The 21,347-nt window shown below is 35.8% G+C and overlaps 6 protein-coding genes across 9 annotated transcripts in view; 4 read left to right on the plus strand and 2 right to left on the minus strand.

Annotated features, from left to right (window-relative positions):
• Positions 1-21,347, plus strand: part of LOC134790202 (syndecan) — a 596,526-nt gene that overhangs the window by 261,948 nt on the left and 313,231 nt on the right. The gene's annotated exons all lie outside the window — the stretch shown is intronic.
• LOC134790217 (uncharacterized) overlaps positions 1-21,347 on the minus strand; it is a 413,186-nt gene that overhangs the window by 146,938 nt on the left and 244,901 nt on the right. The window lies entirely within an intron of this gene.
• Positions 400-2,749, minus strand: LOC134790101 (lipase 1-like). The gene is made up of 6 exons (XM_063760880.1): positions 2,534-2,749; positions 2,114-2,324; positions 1,664-2,034; positions 1,429-1,566; positions 994-1,361; positions 400-791 (listed from the first exon to the last, which is right to left on the minus strand). The coding sequence occupies exons 1-6, from the start codon at positions 2,702-2,704 to the stop codon at positions 449-451; spliced, it is 1,602 nt and encodes a 533-aa protein (XP_063616950.1). The 5' UTR covers positions 2,705-2,749; the 3' UTR covers positions 400-448.
• Positions 2,853-5,964, plus strand: LOC134790100 (uncharacterized). Of its 2 annotated transcripts, XM_063760878.1 has the most exons (6): positions 2,854-3,131; positions 3,226-3,439; positions 3,607-3,977; positions 4,058-4,198; positions 4,396-5,288; positions 5,713-5,964. In XM_063760878.1, exons 1-6 carry the CDS (start codon positions 2,976-2,978, stop codon positions 5,936-5,938), a joined length of 2,001 nt encoding a protein of 666 aa, XP_063616948.1. In that variant the 5' UTR covers positions 2,854-2,975; the 3' UTR covers positions 5,939-5,964. The 2 variants fall into 2 exon arrangements, with proteins under 2 accessions (XP_063616949.1, XP_063616948.1); XM_063760879.1 differs by lacking the exon at positions 4,058-4,198 and having other exon boundaries at positions 2,853-3,131.
• On the plus strand, positions 10,342-14,263 carry LOC134789538 (gastric triacylglycerol lipase-like). The gene is made up of 6 exons (XM_063760112.1): positions 10,342-10,640; positions 11,000-11,198; positions 11,351-11,718; positions 12,379-12,519; positions 13,231-13,604; positions 14,050-14,263. Exons 1-6 carry the CDS (start codon positions 10,485-10,487, stop codon positions 14,180-14,182), a joined length of 1,371 nt encoding a protein of 456 aa, XP_063616182.1. The 5' UTR covers positions 10,342-10,484; the 3' UTR covers positions 14,183-14,263.
• On the plus strand, positions 15,030-18,814 carry LOC134789539 (lipase 3-like). Its single transcript, XM_063760113.1, has 6 exons — positions 15,030-15,306; positions 15,394-15,610; positions 16,074-16,441; positions 16,627-16,767; positions 16,982-17,349; positions 17,808-18,814. The coding sequence occupies exons 1-6, from the start codon at positions 15,151-15,153 to the stop codon at positions 18,016-18,018; spliced, it is 1,461 nt and encodes a 486-aa protein (XP_063616183.1). The 5' UTR covers positions 15,030-15,150; the 3' UTR covers positions 18,019-18,814.

Raw genomic sequence — 21,347 nt, forward strand, 5'->3', positions numbered from 1 at the left:
TTTCAAGGGCCTGCTACGGTTTCGGTTGTGTGTAGTCTGTCAGTATCTAAGAAGTAAGAACCTATCTGAATTGTTACTCGGACATAATTAAAACAAAACAATAGTATTGCTTTGTACGCCATATAATAACGTGCTAGGCAATTAGTGCTACCCGTTATACTTACAATGTCTGTTGTGTATATGTCGTGACCAGGTCTTATAAATGACCATTTCATGATGTGGCAAGGCAATCATTTAATGAAATGATCAATCAGGATAAATTCAAACCTAACCTAACCACATCCTGAAATGATCAATTTTAAAATGGCATTTCATGAAATTATCAAAATCTATGATCTGGCCACGACATAGGTAATAGGTATATACATAAACGTAATAAAACGCTGTTTTTTTTATTTAATCTTATACTACAGGCGCAATAATTAAATAAATAATTTCATATTAATCTTCATGCGTCGTTTTTCTCTCTTTCTTCTTCTCTTTTTATAACTGATTTTTTGTCGCCTCTCATGCCCACATTAAAATTCACATTGAATTTCTTAAGACAACAAAAGAATATTACAAGACATAATATCAAAACAATAGGTATCATGAGCCTGGGCAACCAAATAAGTATCTGCATCCACACCGAAGGTGGTATAAATAGTTTCATATTATTTTTTGGTTCTTTTATTGTCTTCCCGTCACTGTCTGCTTTTATTGTCGTTGGATCGTCTACGTAATCGTCATCATCGTTCGGGTGCTCTTTTCTGAGTTCTTTTTCGCTTTCTGAATGTAAACGGGCTGTGTTCCTGTAATAATAATAGTTTACACAATAACATCTAAAACTTCTAACCTAAGTCAAGAATTATCAATTTTTTCCCCTCGGCAGCATTGTCAAGTTTGACCAAAGGACCACTACAATTTTGCTCTAATACTTAATTGCCCTCTTAATCAGGGTAAGAGCTTTGAAGCGAAATTGTATCTTATGATTAATAAAGTTGTTAAGCCCACCTCAGATCTTCTATAATGTCATTGTAAACGGTTTCCATGACATCCGACGCAAGAAGAAAGTCTTGATGTTTAAAATCCTTTCTTTTCACTTCTCTCGTTGAAGCCTTAGCCATATCCTTAGCCATATTCTCGATATCTTTAGGACTCACAAACTCATCATTTGAAGCATAAACTATCATAGTTGGAGCAGTTATATCACTTAAATTGTATATAGGGGCTTGTTTGATTTGGTAGTGATTCATATTTCCTTCTTCACCATAATCCCATCGGTTGAAGGTTTTGTATTTGATGTTTTGAGCTAAATGCGCTAGTAGCTTGATAGAGCCGCCTCTCGTTTTATCCTTCGAATTGTTATTTTTTTCTAGGCCCTGTGAACATATTAAATTATGTACAAGTGTAAATAGTATATAAGTTTTTAAATTTTCTATTGAATACCATTAATTCGTCAATTTTCAACTCTTCGCATATATTTTGATATTTTTTGTCGCCGAGGCAGTCATCGACTGAGAAGTTCTTGTTATCATCTTTCACAGGGGGAAATATTTCTGCTTTTCCACTTTTTATAAGGTCTTCCTGTAATAATTCAAATAATTATTAATAATTCACATAACACTATTAAGTGTTCTCTTGGGTTTAAAAATATGCGACACCTATATTTTAAAGTACTTACATATATTTCCTTAAAGTTATCGACATCCTTCGTAAATTTCTCATTAGGGAAATAGTTCTGATACCCAATAGGTGCCATTAGGTGCGCTGTTTCAAATTTATTATTAAATTCCGGCTTAATTGAATTCAAAATCAAAAAGGCAGTGCCACCTAACGAATGGCTAATATAATGAACCTTTTCTTTGCGTGTATCATTTAAAACATAGTCTACTATTACAGCGATGTCATAGAAACCAATTTCATCGTAACTGAAGTCGAAAAACTGGGTTCTTTCATCAGTTTCTGATTCAAGGTACAAATGACGTCTGCCATATTTATTACCACGTACATTGGCGAGCCATACATCATAACCAAGATCTTGGAGTATGAAAGCTGAAAACACAGATTGACACAGATGTTTAAGCCTTGAGAGTAAGTGGGTTGTTCTAATTTATTGTTTTAAAGTACTTACCCAGAGAATGTTCAGTGTTTTGTCTGACAAACCCGTCCGAAGATTGGTACAAGCCAGGAACTAGTACGACGGGAAATTCTTTATGTTTCGCCTCATCAGTTTCGGAAGTAGTCCTGAATATGTTCAGTATGTAACCATCGCAAGTGACGATATCGTATGACTTTAGAAACCTTCCTTTATCACTGAGTGCTACTAGGTTTGCCTTTGGATTCTGCAAATTTGAAATAAATATGACAACGAAAGGAAGAATTGGATTTTTTATATACTTACATACAAAAATAAGCTCAACATCGATATTACATTTTACATTTGTAATATAATAACTGTCCACCAAAAAACAACTGTAATATTAGTATTTCAGTGCAAGCGGTTGTTGAACCTAAACGCATGAGTATTGACAAAAAATATATTGTGACTTACTTCCATTAATTTAAGTGTTCTTGTCTTCGTCTTCTTCAAATGCCTTGTGTGTTGGGTAAAAGTACTATTACTGTCGCTTTTATTTTTCGCTGATTCTTCCCCTGAGTTAAACGATGAAACCATTTGGAGACACAACAACAAAACAATGACGGAACGTCTGTGTAAAAACATGGCGAAGACTTGGCGGTCGGCGTCTGACTACTTAGCCCTATTAAAATTAACGTTATCTTTCGTTTAGTTAGTCTAATAGCTAATTTGTTCCTAAATGAAAGAAATAGGTTTTACTCGCCCTTTATTGAGTTGGTAATGATCTGATCACGATGATTTGATTGAATTTCTGAGTTTGAAAATTAGTAATGATATTAGAAACTAATGAGAAAATTTTAATTTTCCATCATTACTGGTAGCAATTACAAAACGAATTCAATGAGAACGTCTATAAATGACATGCCATAAGAGCGATTTTGAAGTCGCAAACATCACAATGCTTCTAAAATGTTGTCTCATTTTGATTATTTTTCTTAAAAACATTTCATGTGACGACATGGCACCCGAGGCAAAAACGACAAATATCAAGAAACCTTTAGATAGTATGAACGTAAGTCAAGACATCAAGATGTATTTTCTTTTTCTTTTACTTGATAATTGAACTCAAAATATAATGTCAAGATTCACGTTTTATTACGTTGCAGAATCCACTGACAAACAGAGTCAAACTAACCAATGACACAGGAAGGTATCTTAATGAGTACAACGTTGTGACCAATGATCAGTACATATTAAAGGTATTTAGGCTGACTTATGAAAATTACGAAGTAATGTCTGAAAAGTACCCGGTGCTACTGGTACACGGTTTGTTTCAATCTTCGGACAGATTTCTGCAGCAACGAGATAATCAGTCTTTGGGTGAGTAAAATACGAGTACTTTCCATAAAATACAGTCAAACAGTGATTCTATTACATTTTATATAATATGTCATATCTAATAAACGTTTTCTCGTTGCGTGCACGAAATATCGGTTTATCGAACGATTATATCGAAATCTGAATCTAAATATTGAATTATCTTTCAGCCTTCAAACTTCAAGATTTCGGATATGATGTATGGCTGGCTAACTTTCGAGGCAACAAATATGGCCGAAGACACACATCCTTCGGAGCAGAAACTAAAGATAAAGCAATATTTTTCAACTACTCCTACGAGGAAATCGCTGTACAGGACATTGCCGCTACTGTAGATTTCATTCTCGATAATACTAAGCAAGAAAAGATACATTACATCGGCTATTCATTGGGAGGGACCATCTTTTTGGTACTTAATTCTATGAAGCAAGAATACAATAATAAATTTGACACAGCGCATCTCTTGGCTCCATTTGGGTACCAAAACTATTTTCCTAATAAAGATCTCGAAGTTGAGGCCAGTCGCTGTGACGAAATATATGTAAGTAGAAATGCTGTTGTGTTCTAAGATAATAAAGTACAACTTGTTATTATATCATTATTATTTTGATTCTTCAACAGGAAAAACTTTTAAATGTTAGCACTCTGGAAATATTTCCATATGAGCTTTCCAGTACAGACATTCTCTTTTCGGCAGAACAATGCTTTGGCAATGATACTTATCGAAATATATGCAATTTATTGAAAATTAATGAAGCCATGGTAAGGACAGCAACTCTTTTAAGCACACATATTATTTAACCTCTACATAACTAAAGTATCTGTGCTCTAAACTTTTCTAAAATTAACTTGCTTATAACCAAACTTAACAATAATTAAAAAAAAAATTATAAACTTATATTGAAATACCATGTGCATCAATAAGAATATTTCTACTAATATTAATGACGTACTTACAGGGCATACAAAGTCAAGGCAATAAAATAAATGAAACGAGGGGTGGATCTATCAAACAGATAGTGCATTTAGCACAAAATGTTAAATCTAAAAGATTCAGTCGATGGGATTACGGAGAAAAAGAAAATGAAGACCATTACGGAACCAAAGAACCACCTAAATATAATTTAAGTCTCATTACTGTTGAAACTAAGATAATTTTTGCACCGTACGATGAATACGTGAGTCCAAAAGATATTGCTGACATGGCAGCAAATATGGTTAATGCTACAACAAGAGAAATAGGTAGGCAAGGTATTGCTGATATGCCTCCAAATATAAGTAATGCTACAACAAGAGAAGCACCTGGGAAAGATATTACTTATATGCCCACGAATATGGGTAATGCCACATCAAGAAAAGTAGAAATTGAAGATATTTCTGGTATTACTACAGATACAGTTGACGCTCAAACAAGAGATGTAGGCAGGAGTGGTATTACAGATATGCCTACAAATATGAGCAGTGCTACACCGAGAGAAGTTACTAGTATGACTACGGAAGACATTGACTCTACAACAGTAGAAGTAAGTGAGAAAGGTATTACGGATATGCCTACAGATATAGATAATGCTAAATCACGAATAGTAGAAATTGAAGACGTTACTGGTATGACTAGTATAGGTGACGCTGCAACGAGAAAAGTAGGTAGGGAAGGTAATGCGGATGTGCCTACGCATATGAGTTATGCTATATTGAAAGAAGTAACAAATGAAGATGTTACAGACATGACGACAAATACAGTTGAGGCTACAACAATAGGAGAAAGAAGGAGAGATTTCAAACACCATGACTTCATTGATGCCCCAGACGTGATGGAACTTGTATATGATAACATCATTAATGACTTGGAGAAGTGAGTATGTAATAATATCATTGTTTTTTAGCGAAATGAAGGGAGAAAATCCCGGATAGATGGTCTGTCGCACAACTGAACGATTATAATAAATTGAGCATTAAAAATATTCTTTGAATTACAGATCCTTGCGATGTGTAGAAAATACAACTTATACAACTTCCTCACGCTTATGCAAAAGTAAAGGGGTATCGCAAGCATGCGATAATATTACTGAATAAGGGCTGATTTAGACGGCGCGTGAACTCGCATGCGATTTTAGTTACATTGCGGACTGTTGGTTACGTCGAATTTAACCGACCGATTAAAAAGTTCTCGCATCGTCTAAATGAGCCCTAATGATAATAAAATAACAGATGCTTAGAATATGTTCAATATTTAAAAATTATACCAGATTTCCATAACAGTTAATTCATTATTACAGGAGATCAAAACACAATGTTTCAATGGGAAAGCAAAATATAATAAAATTAAGCGACGACAAGACGAATACCAACGAAGAAGAAACAGAAGACCAACAAGTCAAAGAAAAATTGCGGACAACAAACTGGCTGATAGTAGCTTTGATTCCAGGCCTCATTCTCTTCTCACTGTTACTTTTCATGTGTTTTGTAAGATCAATTGATTTCAATTGTCATATGGAAATGTAAGTTGCGAAATACATATTTAGAATCCTTTACAAGTTTTACTCTGTCTGATTTTAGTTATTCAATGAAAGATGGAGACTTTGGTCTAATTGATTGGATGCTGTTTATTTTTATCATCTTGTCCAAATAGATCAATTAAACAGTTGTTTCTCGTTGACTGGTTAACTGAATAAGAGCCTAAACTTCCCTGATACAACCCGTTTGATAAACATTAAAAAAATGGATATCACTATCAACACTTCAATGACTTAAACCCTTATTCATAAAACTTTACAGGCCCGATTTAGTTAAATTATGGTTTATCCCTTTCTTACAAATGCATAAGTCAAAATGGCAGATAAGGACAAACGATTATTAGCTAATTGAGGTTTGTAGCGCGTTTATGAAATACCCAGCTGCAAAAGTGCATGGACACTTATGAATGGACTTAATTTGCCTTAAAGACAATTAATTATTAATTTACAATGTTGACGATCAATCCTCTTCAAAGTCAATGTCAACAATAAGTATACACTTTTTTCACTTTATTTCAATGGAATAGGGTGAAGAAATGTGTACATATGTAGGACTTGCAACAGTTCGCAAAGACAGACATTCCCGAATGAATATCTGTTATACAGTTCAATGCACTATCATTAGACTGGAAGTTCGATGGCCGCTGTATGGCAATTAGACTGAACAAGAGTGAGCTTTAGACAAATTTAATTAGTTTTTGCTAAATATCTTGTTTGAATAGATAGTGAAAGCTAGGCTTTAGAGCAGCGGTCGGAAACCTTTTAGCAGCCAAGGGCCACATAGCAGTTAACGAAGTGGACGCGGGCCGCACTTTGTAAATATTTATGACTTTATCAGACATTGTCATTTGTCAATATTACATACAAAATAGCCAGGGAGGCTCGCGGGCCGTAAGTGAGAGGTTCCATGGGCCGCATGCGGCCCGCGGGCCGCTGGTTGCCGACCGCTGCTTTAGAGGATGGCTAAGATTATAAGCCTTTCAAAGATTGCATATTGTCAGGACATTATGATGTGTGCTACCATAATCACCTTTTTTTTTGACGGAGTGGGAATGCGTTTATGCACGTTGTGTGGGACTCGCCGCTCCTTTCCCCTCTCCTGGCAAGAGAGCCCCACTAAATCCACCCCGGCGTTTCACCCTCTCTGCCGTTCGTGAGGGCGCACTGGGATCGACTGGGATGACATTTCACCACGGCGCCCTCCGGCAGCCCCGGCTTATCGCCAGGGCCCCCTCACAATGGGGGAGGATCAGAAACGCTTGATCCCCCCTCCTCCGACGACGTGTATGTGGCCGTGCAATACGGTACCCGCTGGCCCTACTGGGGCTCGACGAATGCTAAAGGCCTTGGGTACTAGTAGGCCTTCGTCTCTTTTTCTTGAATATATAACACATACCGTCAACCGAGGTAAATAGGGATGGCTGGGGTGAATAGGGACGAAACTTAAAATTTGATTTACACGACAATTTCCTAATTACTTCTCACACAAATTGGATCATTCCAAATCTACGGATATTTTCAATCGATTAATACAGTTGTTGTGGGTATTTTTTACGATATTGTCAGGTAAATCACATTTTAAGTTGTGTCCCTATTCACCCCAGCCATCCTTATTCACCCCGGTTGACGGTATACATATATTTTAATTAAAAAGTGAGAAGGCTATTACTTCACCAGTTACTGATACGTACATTACATCTTAAGATCCAGCCATCACAGTAATCTAATGAGCATGAATTACGATTTAAGTACTGAGTACAGTTTTCCTTTGATATACGTGACATTTTAGGCAAAAAGGTACCAGGACAGTATCAGTTATAAATTAATGGTTTAATTGTAAAGCATTTAATTCTTTAGGATCAGTTTTATTTGGCATTAAACCTTAGACACCCTGCCATTTGTCACGCCGTCTCTTACTAATATTGAAGCTTGTATTATAAATGTAATGCTTTTAACAAAAACTTTCTTGTTACAGGTATGTATATTCCACTGCTGGGCTGCTACTTATGGCTTATGTGTCCGTGCGTATACGTAAATGTGTTAAAATACTGCGTACCTATAACGAGAAGTCGGAACAGAAAGGTTTTTGAGTATCTTGCCGAACTGGTAGAAGCAGAGCGGGAAGAATTCCTTGATCGGCTTGTAAAATATGCCCAAGTATTGGTCAAAATATAAACTAAAGGTTTTGCCAGATTTTGCGAACATAATGCGTTGACTCGTGAACGGCTCGCGCCTGGCGCGCGAGGCGCACATTCGCGGCTTAGGCTACCTTTTCAGGAGGCAGAGATGAGAGGAGACCATAATTTAGCGGAGCGGAGAAGAGATGTGGATCACAACCAATTCTATTGCTTGATTCCCGCACATCGCCTCCCATCCGCTCTCTCTGTACAGGCTACCATATTCGCTAGATCTGAACGCACCTTAACAAAGCAACCCGTTGTAGAGAAAATCCTTGAGCGCTATTTATCAGATTTGTACACCTGAATTAATGATGATGAATTTGAGGTTCTTCTAATCAACTGCAATGCCAAGGAGTTCAGATTATTAACTAGGCACTAAAGATAATGAAGTGATTATCTTTCTCAAGCCATTAATTACTATTGAAACACACAAACGATCCGAGCTTGCAGGCAAAATGATGTTGCTGAAGGACTGTGTCATAATTTTGATTTTGACCCCCAAATGTATTTTATTGTGTGGCGCAGAACAATTACAGAAGGAAGAGCCTACTGTCACTAGTATAGATAAAAGTACAATTAATTCGCCAAATCAGACTGAACACAATGAAACTGTAAGTCAATGTAAACGCCCTTTATATAGTCACCATTTCCTTTCATAGTTAAATTAATAAATAGAATAATAAATATTGAATTATCAAGTCAAATTATTTTGGAGAGCAATTTTTTACAAATCAGACTGTATTGGGGAAGACGATGATTTAACGCACGATTTGTCAAATACATCTGTCCGCTAAAATTACCTAGTCCTACCGCTGCCTATACTGAAAATCGAAATTTTGTTGTGTTTCTAAGCCCTATCAGTCTTGCATATTCAAGCTAGAAAGGCCGAAATTTCGATGCGGCTGACACGTCCACATTGACACGTTCAAATGCGGCTTATCGCCAGGGCCCCCTCACAATGGGGGAGGATCAGAAACGCTTGATCCCCCCTCCTCCGACGACGTGTATGTGGCCGTGCAATACGGTACCCGCTGGCCCTACTGGGGCTCGACGAATGCTAAAGGCCTTGGGTACTAGTAGGCCTTCGTCTCTTTTTCTTGAATATATAACACATACCGTCAACCGAGGTAAATAGGGATGGCTGGGGTGAATAGGGACGAAACTTAAAATTTGATTTACACGACAATTTCCTAATTACTTCTCACACAAATTGGATCATTCCAAATCTACGGATATTTTCAATCGATTAATACAGTTGTTGTGGGTATTTTTTACGATATTGTCAGGTAAATCACATTTTAAGTTGTGTCCCTATTCACCCCAGCCATCCTTATTCACCCCGGTTGACGGTATACATATATTTTAATTAAAAAGTGAGAAGGCTATTACTTCACCAGTTACTGATACGTACATTACATCTTAAGATCCAGCCATCACAGTAATCTAATGAGCATGAATTACGATTTAAGTACTGAGTACAGTTTTCCTTTGATATACGTGACATTTTAGGCAAAAAGGTACCAGGACAGTATCAGTTATAAATTAATGGTTTAATTGTAAAGCATTTAATTCTTTAGGATCAGTTTTATTTGGCATTAAACCTTAGACACCCTGCCATTTGTCACGCCGTCTCTTACTAATATTGAAGCTTGTATTATAAATGTAATGCTTTTAACAAAAACTTTCTTGTTACAGGTATGTATATTCCACTGCTGGGCTGCTACTTATGGCTTATGTGTCCGTGCGTATACGTAAATGTGTTAAAATACTGCGTACCTATAACGAGAAGTCGGAACAGAAAGGTTTTTGAGTATCTTGCCGAACTGGTAGAAGCAGAGCGGGAAGAATTCCTTGATCGGCTTGTAAAATATGCCCAAGTATTGGTCAAAATATAAACTAAAGGTTTTGCCAGATTTTGCGAACATAATGCGTTGACTCGTGAACGGCTCGCGCCTGGCGCGCGAGGCGCACATTCGCGGCTTAGGCTACCTTTTCAGGAGGCAGAGATGAGAGGAGACCATAATTTAGCGGAGCGGAGAAGAGATGTGGATCACAACCAATTCTATTGCTTGATTCCCGCACATCGCCTCCCATCCGCTCTCTCTGTACAGGCTACCATATTCGCTAGATCTGAACGCACCTTAACAAAGCAACCCGTTGTAGAGAAAATCCTTGAGCGCTATTTATCAGATTTGTACACCTGAATTAATGATGATGAATTTGAGGTTCTTCTAATCAACTGCAATGCCAAGGAGTTCAGATTATTAACTAGGCACTAAAGATAATGAAGTGATTATCTTTCTCAAGCCATTAATTACTATTGAAACACACAAACGATCCGAGCTTGCAGGCAAAATGATGTTGCTGAAGGACTGTGTCATAATTTTGATTTTGACCCCCAAATGTATTTTATTGTGTGGCGCAGAACAATTACAGAAGGAAGAGCCTACTGTCACTAGTATAGATAAAAGTACAATTAATTCGCCAAATCAGACTGAACACAATGAAACTGTAAGTCAATGTAAACGCCCTTTATATAGTCACCATTTCCTTTCATAGTTAAATTAATAAATAGAATAATAAATATTGAATTATCAAGTCAAATTATTTTGGAGAGCAATTTTTTACAAATCAGACTGTATTGGGGAAGACGATGATTTAACGCACGATTTGTCAAATACATCTGTCCGCTAAAATTACCTAGTCCTACCGCTGCCTATACTGAAAATCGAAATTTTGTTGTGTTTCTAAGCCCTATCAGTCTTGCATATTCAAGCTAGAAAGGCCGAAATTTCGATGCGGCTGACACGTCCACATTGACACGTTCAAATGCGGCTGGCCCAAATAACATTGTTTCATTAAATTTACAGAATGTACCATCAAAACTCACCTTAAGATGGCCCCCTACTTCATTTGACGTACAAACAAGTGATGGTTTCTTACTGAAAATATTTAGACTGTCCTCTGAATTTAGCAATGCAGACACAGAATGTTGTCCGGTGCTACTAGTTCACGGGTTGTTCCAGTCTTCAGACAGATTTCTTAGACAAAAACAGGAACAGAATCTAGGTGGGTTCAAAACGTTTTATGAATCAGCGGTCAACTCGTTAATTTTTCACTCACTTGTCAGTTGTTATACGTATAATTTTGAGGTTTGAGAGTTTGTTGCAATTTTTTTATTTCGTGTTTTTCTCTAAAAATGACGACCTCTTTTCTTTCAGCTTACAAACTGCAGGATCTCGGATACGACGTGTGGCTCTTTAACGCTCGTGGCAACAAATATAGCCGAAGGCACGTCAGTTTAGATCCAGAAAAAAATCCCTCTGAATTTTTTAACTACTCCTACGAAGAAATCGGCTATTTTGACCTCGCCGCCACAGTAGACTTCATACTCAGTACGACCGGGTTCAAGAAATTGCATTATATTAGTTATGGATTGGGCGGAACTTTCTTTTTAGTCTTAAATTCGTTATTGCCGTCGTACAGTGATAAATTTGATAGGGCGTTTCTGATGGCCCCAGTTGCTTATAGCGGTCGCATGCCTAACATCGCTCTTCAAAAGCAGTTGCTTCTTCACGAAAGACTTTATGTGAGTATAGCATCTGCCTGCAACATCCTTTGCGTTAATGTATTTTAATGGGAACGAAATAAAAATTTGATACATATATTGGAGCATTTATCCTCCAATTTTTTTATGTGGTTGCGATTTTTACTAGAAAAACATTACGTTTTCAAAATCTAATAAGTTCGGTCTCTTAGGGCTGTTTTGTTCAGAATGCAAAGTTGCAAAAGTTTATGGTGTGGCATCAACCATAAGTATTTCAACGCAAGTTTATTATGTAATTTCTTCAAAAAAATTAGCATATTGTGCTCAATAAGTAACTCTCAAACAGGCAAGCCAACAGGAATCGGTTTGTATAGAAGCTTGGACACTGGCACGAAGTCAAGTCACATCAAATTTATGTTCTAGTCCCGATTATTTACATCTATTTTAGATTTGAAGGGTTTTAAGCTTAACACCAATAAGTCCAATAATCTTTAAAAATGCACCGCATATTACTAGGCCCTGGGAGTATTTATGATAGGTTAGGCTTATTTTATAGGTATGATATCATGATATGACAAACATTAGTACTTGTCACACCTACGAAATAAGATAGGCATATATTAAAACCATAATATTTCAATCACAAACTGCCAGTACTACTAACAGTACCGTAATATTGTTATATATGGATATATTTTACAGAGCGATCTTAAGCAAGCAAAAGTTTATGAACTATTTCCATATTACAATGATGAGGACAACATGGAATTCATGCCATCGATGTGCTTGGGTTCGAAAAATTATGAACTTATTTGCAATAAAATGCAAATTGCTAAAATCATGGTAAGAACATTAAAACCCCAAACTACTTTTTAGATAAAACCAACAAAGACCTAAGAAACCACCCAAGAAGAAGCAGTAACCGCCAGTGCTACAGTCAACTCCAGCAGTAGGTATTACTGCAAAGCCTGCAGTGTTGACCAGGGCAATTTCACTGTCAATTTCTTTTATAAATTGATTTGCTGACTTTGTCTACTATTAGAAAATTCAGGCCGTTACTGATTTTATCAATTAGGAGGTTTTATAGATATAATATAAAATTTCTTGTTGTGTCAAAAGGATGGAGCGAAAATGATATCCTAATTATTTCCGATAATGCGTGTGCATGGAATAGGGGATGCAGGGTAAGCATCTTGTGATATTTCTATCTACAGCCAAAACCGCGTGCTCTAAATTTTACCGTAATTCTATTAGCAAAAGACTGAATTTATGTGAGGCGACTGAACGGCAACCTATGGATGCACTCTACAAACTGAACCGTGTAGTTATATGTTCAATTCAGAATATGATAGAAAGTACAGTTACTGCTTGCTGTCAAAAACCCGTGATCCGGGTGGCTTAGGCCGAACCGTAGATTAGATTCTTCCTTGGTTGCTTTTTCTTTCATATATGCCATATATTTTTGGGTCTAGTTCTACTTTTGAAATATGGTCTAGTCTTCGGAATCTCCTTAACATATTTATTCTCGCTAATATTACAGCATTATATTCACAGGATCTAAATGATACCAAAAATTCTAAAGAAGCTACGAGAGGTGGCTCTATCAAGACTTTAATTCATTTTGCACAAAACGTCGAGAAGAAAAAAATTCTTCGTTTTGATAACGGAGATAATAATAATAAAGAAGTGTATGGGCATAGAGGAAATCCTCCTGAATATGCTTTAAAGGCTATTACTGTTCTTACTGTATTAATATTTGCGCCAACCGACGATATGATCGACGAAGATGACATTTATGAATTGGCATCGAATATGACTAATGTTAAACTCAGGAAAGTGGAGAGACCGAAATTTAAACACGATGACTTTATCGCCGGGCATGATGTAATGCATGACGTTTACAATAGCATTATAGAAGATTTGGCGGAGTAAGTGTGTTATATATCTAAGTTTTAATAGTCCTTCAAAAGGAATTCAATAGGTAGTAAATTAATCAGAGGACGGGAAAAGTAGTAATTGCTGACGAGGCATGGCTACAGCTGAGGCAGGAATTACCTTTTGTCCGGCTAGGCATATAAGTACCGGTTAGAAAAAACGTTACCTACCAAACAATGCAAGGAAATACGGTAAAGTATATTTTAATATTTGTTACCCTGCCTGGGATAACATTAATTTAGTACCTAATAATGAATGGCAGTATCAATTTGCTCCCTGGGTTTGTTTTACTAATCATCTGTTTAAATTGTCATATTTTAATGCCCTTGTACTAGTATAGTAAAATGATTTAAAAAATAATGATATTTATGACCAAAACCATAAAACGAAGAAAACTAGGACTCATGGAATTTTGATCAAATTGTAACATGTTTACAGGAGTAAAAGGCATGACACACCGGATCAGAAGAAGAAAACTAACAAGAGTTTCTCTTGGTGGATCGGACTAATAATTTTTGGTGTGGGGCTTGCCATAGTCATATTTATATGCATAAAGCTCTTTGGTAGATAAAAAGGCAATGAAAAGAAACAAATAGTCGAAAATACATAGCACTTATGTATATTTAGTTATTTATTGTAGTTACCTTTTGTTAAACTAATAATGGAGTAATAAAGTAAGATGAACAAAAGTGATATGCTTTTAATTACCCTATATTATCTTTAGTCCTTATTATTTAGGCTTTTTAAACAGGATGGCCCAAAAATACGTAGACAATTTTTTTTACTGCGACATATTGTAGAAAATTTTAACAAAGGAGAATATTATTGAGTTATACGTTTTGTTATACTTAAATGATTGTAGTAAATTTGAATAACATATTGAAAAACACATGTACCTTAAAAAATCTCAAAAAAGAATCGCATTCTTGGGCCAGATACGGCGAAGTAGTTTGGCGCTCGAACGCAGTGAGAACGCCAATAGTCCGAGGCTGAAATGGTGCCTTTCTTCTGAGGTAAACACTCAACTTTTCATTTCGAATACGAGGAAAGTAAAATACTTACATGTGTTTTTTTAAACGTGACAATTTACCCAAAAGTTTCATTATTTATGGAATGGGGGGTTGAATATCAGAATTTAAATTGTATAAAAAATCTATTTCAATTGCTTATCGTACAAAACATTTAAAAAATCGTACTTGGATCGTAAAATGCTCTAGTACAGAAACGTATCATTTTCTGCACACGTTTTAGAACAACAATTCCCTCTTTCAGAGCATGAGAAATGAAAAATAAATTGCGTGGTGAGTGCGGCTTTTACCTAGCAGCGAACGTATTTCTACATACATGATGAATTGATGATGACAAAGAGTGTTCGGTTAGGCGACGATGATAGCAAGATAATAGTCTCTTATACCATTAATTACTAGATGAAAAATTAATGAGAAAACTCTCATTATTACCCCATTAATTGTACTAATAATTAACCGTTTTAAAGTCAACACATGGATATCGCTCAAACGTTTGTAGACTCTTGAGCAAATGATGTTGCTAAAAAGTTGTGTCGTCGTAATATTCATTTCAACATTTAGAAATTTATTATTATGTGACGCTGAAGAAATTAAGGTGGAAAACACTACCGTCACAAGTGGTACTGGAAATCATACAAAGAAATTTTTGTTAAAAATGCCTTTGAAAGTAAGTACCTACTTATAAAATGTTTGGGGTCCGTGCTCTATTAAATTTTTTACATAAATATTCTAAAGAAAACTTTTGGTTTTAAAGGATTATCGAAATGCGACAAAAAATGAAGTAAAAAAGGTAAAACTCAAAGATGGAAGATCTGCGACTGAACATGACTTCGGAAGCATGGACGGATACTTGCTAAAGATGATTAGACTTTCCTCAGAACTTCCAACTAAGAAGTGCCCGGTCTTACTGGTCCACGGTATGTTTCAGTCTTCTGACAGATTTCTCAATCAAGACAAGAGTCAGTCTCTAGGTGAGTTGTCAATCTTTATTAATAGGTACTTCCGTGAAAGAAATATTAAAATAAAATAAAAGTATAAACAAAATAATTAAACTAAACATTCAAATTAAAACTAAAACTAAACTCTAACAACTATATAGGTACACATATTTACAAAATGTGTGTACATTAATTAACAAAAAAAGAAATTAAAAATATGGCCTCTTGGTGTTCACAAAAATATATAATTTGATGCTTAGTAAAGGTCCAATATTTTCTAAATACATCTAAACTTAGTGACTCTGTGAGGTGTACCACACCAGCATAACTTCATAGAACCTGCTCACAAAATTTCACGAGATTCAATTGAGAATTGCGACCTGTAGAGGAGAACTTTCGAAGATACGGAATCATTTTTGCCCAAGTTGAAACAGAGACCTTCGCAAACGATTTTTTCTGTAGACGTTCATACTACAATGTAACAAATTTCTTTCAGCCTATACACTTGATGGTCTAGGATACGATGTGTGGTTATTTAACGCACGCGGCAATAAATATTGCCAAACTCACGCCACTTATGCACCGCATGCGCATAAATCCGAATTTAACAATTATTCTTATGAAGAAATCGGCTGTTTCGACCTTGCTGCTGCTGTGGATTATATTCTTAAATTGACCACGTTTAAGAAGATACATTATATTGGCCATTCGTTGGGAGGAACTTTCTTTTTGGTTCTGAATTCCTTGGTGACCGACTACAATGAAAAATTTGACAGGGCGTTTTTAATGGCTCCACTCGGGTATCACACAACAATTACTAACACGAATCTCCAGAAAGACTTGGACGATCCTACGTCGTTACATGTAAGTCATTAAAATTTGCAAGATGCCTAATCTGAAATTAAAGTAAAGTAATATTTTATCTACATAGGTAGCGCTGTTGAAGCCTCTAGATATAGAGGAAACATCTAGATGTTTGCTCTTTTCCCAGAGGACCCCGAGTTTAACAGACACTATTGAAATTAAGCACCTAAGCGCATTTTTTACAGGAAGCACTAATAAAAGTAGACACGTATGAAATATTCCCATATGAAGCTTACGGACCAATCGAGGATATGGTCCCTGATAACTGCCTCGGAGGAAAAACATGGGAAAACATTTGTAACGAATTAAACATTCAGAAAATCATGGTAAGACCTCTTCAGCATTTGACATCGTCATGGTGGTTGGGTGACTGAGCGGGCCGGTAAACTAAGACTACGACTGATACCCTAGAAGAGAATCTATTTGTTTTTTTTTTTTAAGAAGTAGCAAAAGAACTGTTAGCTTTATTTATCCGTGCCATCCTTCTCAACTTACCTTAGTAGCTCAATTTCTGCTGATATTATTTAATTACATCTACAGGGCATAAAATCAAACAACAATACAATAGCTGAGACGAGAGGTGGTTCTACCAAGATATTAATTCATTGGGCACAAAATATCAAGAATAAAAAATTTCATCGCTGGGATTTTGGGGAATCAAAAAATGTAGAAGAGTACGATAGTAAAGATCCTCCAGAATATCCGTTAAAGGCTATCACTGTTAGAACTAAAATTATCTACTCGTCGGACGACGACATGGTGAAAGACACGGATGTACAAACGTTGGCTAAGCTAATGAAGAATGCCACATGCAGGAAAGTGAAAAGGGCCAATTTTAAACACGATGATTTTATTGATGGTGAATATGTCATGGAAGATGTCTATAATGGCATTATAAAAGATTTAGAGTAAGTTTCCTGGGAAGTTTCTTTTGAAATATTGTACAGTAAATGTGCAATTTAAGGTTTAGAATCGATCCCTGGATTTAAAACCTCTATGATCATATCAATAACCAGCAAACTTAGCAAGGTTTATTAATTATGATAAGAATAAACCTTATCGCTAAGATACAGTCAAGTAAAGCAGCTGTCTTTCAATTACTACAATACCTATACTAGATCATGTTTACAATACGTAATAATATTTGTTTGTAATATTTTGTGTACTAATACAATCTAATACATACACTTTAAAATTTAACTTGCAAGATTTGATTACACACACAGACAGACAGACAACGGTCAGGTGAAACTAAATAAAAGCTTGTAAAAAGTAGAAAATTAGCACTCGAAAATATTACTACTACCCGTGCTTTGAATGACGATAACTGGATTTGAAAAATATATATATTTACCCATGTTTACAGGTACCCAAAGCCTCTTGTTCCACGGGCTAATGAGGTTAACACAAAAGAAACGGAAAGCAAAGCGAGTTTACCTGATATTCCTTGGTCGGCGCTACTCTCTTTGGTCGGGATCTTACTATTCATGTTCATAAGCTTAATAAGTTGTTGTTGTAAGAAGAAAGATACCAATGGAGCTTGTGCTACTGAAGCAGGCCAACAAGCGAACGCATAAAATATAATACACAAAACTTTCCTTTGAAGTTATCAACTTCTATTGTTTTCTACTTGCTTGGTTTGCATATCTTTAATCCAATTTAAAATTAACACGTTTGCTGCGTCAGAGTCAAATCTGTGCTTACTACCAATGTTAGGTATACAAGTTATGACTTCTACTATGATTACGACCTACATTTTCCCGTATCATGTTTCGCCTTTCGAGATTCCTAAAGACTTGTATATACAAATATATTGCGTTGAAAAAATAATCATTCTGCTCAAAATACTATATCTAAGTGTGTATAGGTACCGCTGCCGCGTGTCGTCGCCTATTAATATTCTAAAAGTAATATTATAGACGTTTTTCAAAATTATTAATTTTACGGAAACACATTTCTCTTGCCATACATAACAATGATGAGGATGAATCTAACGATGTATACTTGTGAAATATAGATAAAAACTTTTTTGAAGATGCTGTCAACTCTACGTATGATACTACTGCTAGTAGTAGTACTATGAACAGTTTCCTGCCGATCTGAAAAATGAACCGTGTGATGAAGCATTTATTTAAGCGCAAATTGAGAAACTAACTATTTGTTGGATAACCCTCTGTACTCTGTAAACGAGTACATGGAATTGATTTTGTTATGTAATTTTATTAATTAATTAATTATATCTTATCAAACTGCACTCGGGACTTAATCGAGTATTTAAGTTTTAAAATTTACCTCCGACGTGTCGAGGACGGCGTTGTCCCCGTGGTCTCGGAGAAGACTGGCTCTAGTTGACATCAACATCTTCTAGCCGCGCGAAATACGCGATTAAGACGAAACGGGAGCTGAGCTAAAAGTCAATTTTGAGATTTCAAGCTGAATATACCCGTCGCTCTGACGGGGCGTGAGAGACTGTATTTGTGTGTGTAATGCACGCACACAGATGCGTACGCTTGCACCCGCGCGCGCCTCATTGCCGACAATTTGCAATGTTATTTTTCGTGCGTTACTGCCACGAGGCGTTCACTTATTACTTACTGTGTTGCGATTGAATTTTTTGACCCGGCTTACGTTTACGGAACTCGATAATCTTTCTACTACTGTGACTTGGCTTTGTTTACTTGACTTTGCTGATCAGCTTATTGTTTTGGACTCCGTGAGTTGTGGTTACCTATTGGACCGCACGCAATTCATCTACCTTTATTCAAGTAATTAAGCGTAATTAGCCGAAACCTTTATAAGAGTGTAATTCATAAGAAGTACATAAGATATAATTTATGTACTGGTTTGCTGTTAGCTTTTAATTGTATCACTTTACATATATGTTACTCAAATAACTAACACGGTTACACTGTTGTAAGAACATTATTTTTCAGGTAGGCCTTATTATACCTACTATAGGCCTTATTACCTCCTAGTACCTTAGTAGTAGTAGTACTACTACGGAAATTGATTCAAAGACTCAAGACTGACTTAAGTGGCAGTAGGGTGTAGGGTTTTTTCTAGGCTTAATGAGTTCGCTGAAGCTTATTTTTTATACTTAGCGCACAGAACCACTAGTTTAACAGTATCAGCTCTAACCACATGTCACCATTTTGTCCTTTACGTAACAAACTCAGGGGCCCAGAATATCCGATGTACCTATCAAATCAAGGTTCTGTACCAAATAAGGCCCGGTTATTATAGTTCGTTATTTTTTAGCATTAGAAAGAAGGTAAACAATCATGACGTGTCTTTTTATTAATAATTATTGAAAAACGCTTTCAAAAATTAGTTTATATTACTTATGAAAGCAAAAGAATATAAAAAAGTATATGATTAATACATACATACATACATACATACAATCACGCCTATTTCCCGGAGGGGTAGGCAGAGACCACGGATTTCCACTTGCTACGATCCTGACATACCACTTTCGCTTCCTTCACATTCATAACATTCCTCATACACGCTCGCCGGTTTAGGGTGCTCTTGCTCATTAATATGATTAATATGATTTATAATTCTAACATATTTGCTATGACTTATTTTTCAATGGTAATTTTTAATAAGACATGTCAAAATCTGTTACCTTAATGCAAAAAAAACGAACTTTAAGCGTGCTAACTTTCAAAATTTCATTTTTTATAAGATAGTATAAGTAGATGGGCAAAAATTTTGCGTCCATGTCCACCAGTGAGTAAGTGATTGAGATACTGATACATTTAACTTTATAATGTAAAATGATATAATTTACTAACCTACTCGTTTAATTTCAGGTAGGTTGAATAAGGAACCAAGTAACCATGGGGAGGAGCAGTATTTACTAACATTTTCTTTTTGGGTCTTCAGAGTGTATCGTTTCCTTTTTTTTGCACATATTACACTTAAATATATATTCTCTGTGTAAACCCTTACGTCTTTCAATGACAAAGGCAAGATCAGCAAATGTACAATTTGTATGATCGTGCCTGATATTTAAGATCACAGAAAATAAATATTTTAAATCCACTATTCTGCGACCTTCTAAAATTTTGTTTTATCATGATTCATGATCAAAAAGCTCGGATTCAATAGTCATATCAAACGTCGATTATGCAGTTGATGATGAGCTTGCATTTTCTACCATTGGTGCTGCAAATGCATCAACCGGTGGCGATAAACTTTGCCCTCTTGTAAAACAAATTACTATTGTGATTGTGTCCAGCAAAAGGCCAAAATTCGGTTTACTTTCCTGTTTAAAATATTACTAATTTATTCATATTTCAGATTAGGTACATAGGTAACTGTCTGAATGTTACAATGCCAGCTGGCAAATTCTATCACATTTGTTTGTTTGGTAGTCATGGTAACATTCACTTACATTGATATCCTTATTAAGATCTGTATCTTATTATCCAGACCTTAAAATATTGCCACCGTTGCCCTTTAAAAAAATACTGTTTAAATAATTGGGTTCTCAAACAATGCTTCTATAGTATAAATAATGACTACACAAAAATGGGTAGTATTGTATATAATGCACGAAATAAGGCCCGATTCTTAAGCGGGTTTAAATTTTGAGGCCATGTCCGCTAATACTATAGACAAAATATCAAGTTTAATAAACACAAAAAAAAAAACATTGATGGGCCTTATTTTATAATTTAGGCCTTACTTTGTAATTTAAAGTAGAGTTAGGCCAAGAAAAATCTATAGCGATTTTGATAGAACACGCAGTGCAAGTATTATTTCAAACGTCGCTTCTATGAAATTATGACATATAAATAACACTTGCACTGCGTGTGCTATTAAAATTGCTGTAGCCTTTTCTTGGTCTGACTCTAAAATATTCTTTATTACACCACAAACATAAAAACAAATTTAA

This window comes from Cydia splendana, chromosome 4, assembly GCF_910591565.1.
Source record: "Cydia splendana chromosome 4, ilCydSple1.2, whole genome shotgun sequence".
NCBI lineage: Eukaryota > Metazoa > Arthropoda > Insecta > Lepidoptera > Tortricidae > Cydia > Cydia splendana.